Below are 2,232 nucleotides of genomic sequence, written 5' to 3'. Positions count from 1 at the left end.
CCCCCCCCCCCCCCCCCCCCCCCCCCCCCCCCCCCCCCCCCCAAGTCAACAGGCAATACTTTAGGATGTACCTTCGCACAAGGGATTTTTTTCAAAACATAAGAATTCCAAAAAAAAAAAAAGAAGAAAAACCTTAAGATAAAGATAAAGAATTTTTTCACACATATTCAAGAAGTTTTAAAGGATCGATCAAACCAAAAAAAAAAAAAAAAAAATATCGATATCTGAAAAATCCACAGTGATGACACTTCTTGCGACAATTTTTAAAAAAATTGTTTTCATGTTTAGCGCCTAGTTCAGCCCTTGATTTAATACCCAATGCTTATTGGCAATGTACTCAGCATTTATGATATCGACAGTGCATATCTGAACATTGTATAGCAAATTGAGCAAAAAAAATAGCTAATCAGCTCTTACGACGATGAATAAAAAATTCAACTTTATCGCGGTAAAGAAGCAAAGCAAATTCGGCGTGCAAGTAAAGTAAAGGGTGGTTAACATCTGCATCAGGAATAGAGTCATTTGAAGAACATGGAAGACCTCTTTCTTTAGAAGAACTTTCGACCATTTTCAACATATTTCCTGTAGGTTCATTATTTTGTTATTCACGCGTACACCATTCACCGTTCGATTTCTCTTTAAATGTTAGGTTATGAAAAAAGAAAACTTTTTGCCATAAATCAATTTAAAAAAAAATTACTGTAAAATTAATTAATTTCAGGAGCGTTTAACTAGTCATGGCAGTTTGGGTCTATCTGGTAACAGTTCTGCATATACCACGCATACCGGCAGCCATGCCGGTCGGGGTGGACCAGCAGCCGGCCATGGCGGTCACAGCAGCACACATGGTTCGGCCGCTACGATGCATCATCAATCATTACAATCTGACTTTCAGCCTCCATACTTTCCGCCACCGTTTCATCATTCAACGCAAAGTCCGCCCCAACAACAGGTAATGATTACATATACTCGCTATGTAAAATTTGTGATTTTTTCTTTTCTTTTTTTTTTAAATCCGATTTGAAAATCGGTATAACTAATAATGATTAGATGCCTGCATACTTACAGAACCACGGTGCTTTAGAGTACCTGGGGACGGATCCCTATGGCCAACCTTTGCCTACATTACATCATACACCCCTCCATCATTATAATCAATTAGCTGGATTGCGTTCGACCCAGGATCAACTGGGCATACACAGATCTCATAGAGAAGCCGAACTTCAAGGTCACGTGGTACGTAATTATATCTTTTTTTTTTTTTTTTTCGTTTAGCTTTTTAAATAGCTTAAGAAATACCTTCTTACATATAACACTTCATCCTATCATCATAGCATTTACACTTTACATAATTACATAGTAAATGCGTTTTCTTAGATTAAAGCAAAGCACAATAGTGTTAATTTCTCCTCTAGCACTATCCTCCCTCTACGCTTTGATGCTAACCGTTATAACGGTACTGTGATCTGACCGAATAACTGAAACAATTTTACTTAAATTAAAATAAGCAACAACAACAACAACAACAACAACAACAACTGCTCTTGTTGCAGCATTCAATGTAATCACATGTACGAGTTATGTGCTTAAGTATGTATTTAAGAAAAACAACAACAACAACAAGGATAACAAACAAAAAAGAAAGGAAAATAGTATGGAGAGCAGGGGAGAAGGGGAGGCAAAAACAATTCAAAAATAAAAGTCTAACAGCAAATATGCGAAAAATTTCCTTGGGATTATCTTAATATAAAGAATTTGAAAAATTCATTTTCAAATATGCCCAAGTTAAGGCACTCACTCACTCAACAAGACACACTCACTTGACTGCTTTATTAGCAACGCCATAGCAAAGTTTCTCTTAACTCTTATCTATAATGCCTGTTGTAAAGTAATTACTATGGAATGGTGTTTGTCGAACGAATACTAACCAGGATTGGCTAAGAAAACTGAACTTTCAACCCTTAAGAAAATAAACTTTATTTTGGTTTGGGTGTACCCAAGACGAGTGTTTACGATCAAAAAAAAAAAAAAAAAAAAAAAACAAAAAAAAAAAGAATATGCACATACATATATATATATATAATAAATAAATAAATAAGTAAAAGAAAAGCAAATAAAATAAAAAATCAAAAACAAGAGAAAGAGAAGACGCATGGAAAAGTTTACTCTCGTATCAGCAACAAAAATATGTCAACAATTTATGTTGTTAAACATATTTTTTCTTTATGCTTT

At 34.9% G+C, this 2,232-nt stretch overlaps 1 protein-coding gene across 1 annotated transcript in view; it reads left to right on the top strand.

The window, feature by feature from the left end:
- LOC119631909 (transcription factor AP-2-epsilon) overlaps positions 1 to 2,232 on the top strand; it is a 79,753-nt gene that overhangs the window by 71,202 nt on the left and 6,319 nt on the right. Inside the window, 2 exon segments of the mRNA XM_038024483.1 lie at positions 722 to 952; positions 1,069 to 1,432. Coding sequence (XP_037880411.1) covers positions 722 to 952; positions 1,069 to 1,432 — 595 coding nt within the window.

Source organism: Glossina fuscipes, unplaced genomic scaffold, assembly GCF_014805625.2.
Source record: "Glossina fuscipes isolate IAEA_lab_2018 unplaced genomic scaffold, Yale_Gfus_2 1, whole genome shotgun sequence".
In the NCBI taxonomy this organism is placed as follows: domain Eukaryota; kingdom Metazoa; phylum Arthropoda; class Insecta; order Diptera; family Glossinidae; genus Glossina; species Glossina fuscipes.
The sequence above is the reverse complement of the archived record's forward strand: the minus strand, read 5'-3'. Positions and strand labels throughout refer to the sequence as shown.